The sequence below is a fragment of the Cynoglossus semilaevis genome, unplaced genomic scaffold, assembly GCF_000523025.1.
Source record: "Cynoglossus semilaevis isolate Cse_v1.0 unplaced genomic scaffold, Cse_v1.0 C19184536, whole genome shotgun sequence".
Classification (NCBI taxonomy): Eukaryota; Metazoa; Chordata; class Actinopteri; order Pleuronectiformes; family Cynoglossidae; genus Cynoglossus; species Cynoglossus semilaevis.
In genome coordinates this window covers 1-1,308 of record NW_007585859.1, presented here as the reverse complement: position 1 = coordinate 1,308, position 1,308 = coordinate 1, and the positions used below count along the sequence as shown (strand labels likewise).

The window sequence follows — 1,308 nt, the reverse complement described above, 5'->3', positions numbered from 1 at the left end:
TGGCCAGAGCGGCGGCTTTAATGTTGGACGATCCTGTGTTCATTAAAAAGATGCAGGACGTCCACTTTGACCTCATGCTAACAGACCCCGCTCTAAATCTTGGAGTCCTCCTAGGGAGTTACCTGAAGCTGCCGATGGTTTATAACGTTCGTTGGATTAACGTTGGTGAGGCCCACTTTAGTATAGCGCCCTCTCCTGTCTCCTACGTCCCTGTGCCCGGTAGTGAACTCAATGATAACATGGGTTTTCAGGACAGAATCAAGAATATGCTACATTATCTCTACAACGCTGTGACTCTACACTTCATCATTAACCCTCACTATTCAGACCTGCTCCAGCGTCACTTTCCTCCTGGCACTGATCTGTTGTCCCTCCAGCAGAGGGCAGATATCTGGCTAATTAGGACGGACTTTGTATTTGAGTTCCCTCGACCCACTATGCCCAATGTAGTTTATATAGGAGGGTTCCAAGCGCAAAGGGCTAAACACCTCCCCACTGAGCTAGAGGACTTCATGCAGAGCTCTGGAGACCACGGTGTGGTGGTCATGTCTCTGGGCACATTCGTGCACGGCCTTCCTCGGGACACCACCGAGGCCATTGCTGCAGCTTTTGCTGAACTCCCTCAGAAGGTAGTGTGGAGGTTTACAGGAGAAAGGCCTTCATCTTTGGGGAACAACACCCTCTTGGTTGATTGGATGCCTCAGAACGACCTTCTAGGACATCCAAAGACTCGGGCGTTTGTTGCCCACGGAGGCACCAATGGCATGTATGAAGCCATCTACCATGGTGTTCCTGTCCTGGGCCTGCCACTCCTTTTTGACCAATTTGACAATGTGGAACGTTTAAAGGTGCGTGGGGCAGCTCGGATGTTGGAGGCTGGGTTTCTCACCAAAGAAAACTTTCTAGAAGCCTTAAAGGACGTCTTAAGCAATCCTTCCTACAGAAGAAACATCCAGCTCCTCTCCCAGCTACACCGTAACCGACCTATGTCTCCAATGGACACTGCTATCTTTTGGATTGAATATGTCATCAGGAACAAAGGAGCTGCCCATCTGCAGTCAGTAGGCTCCACTCTGCCGTGGTACATCTACTACAGCCTGGATGTTGCTCTTGTACTAATGACCATCATAGTGGCCTTCATGTGGACTGCAGTCTTCACCTGTAGACTTATATGCTGCAGAAGGTTCAGTAGGAAGATGAAAGAAGAATAACCAATAAAGACGTCCAGCCATTTCCTGCATTTTTGCAAAACCAAGTTCATTCAATGAGATTTAATCACTAACTATTCACACCATCACTTTTTAACCT

General features: G+C 48.3%; 1 protein-coding gene across 1 annotated transcript; it reads left to right on the top strand.

Annotated features, from left to right (window-relative positions):
• Positions 1–7: 7 nt before the first annotated feature.
• Positions 8–1,301, top strand: LOC103399149 (UDP-glucuronosyltransferase 2C1). Its single transcript, XM_074559980.1, has one exon. It carries the CDS (start codon positions 21–23, stop codon positions 1,209–1,211), a length of 1,191 nt encoding a protein of 396 aa, XP_074416081.1. The 5' UTR covers positions 8–20; the 3' UTR covers positions 1,212–1,301.
• The last annotated feature ends 7 nt before the right edge of the window (positions 1,302–1,308 follow it).

Bases quoted from the DNA above. Each gene is read 5' to 3' on its own strand.
- LOC103399149 (XM_074559980.1), top strand. From the start codon at position 21: ATGTTGGACGATCCTGTGTTCATTAAAAAGATGCAGGACGTCCACTTT.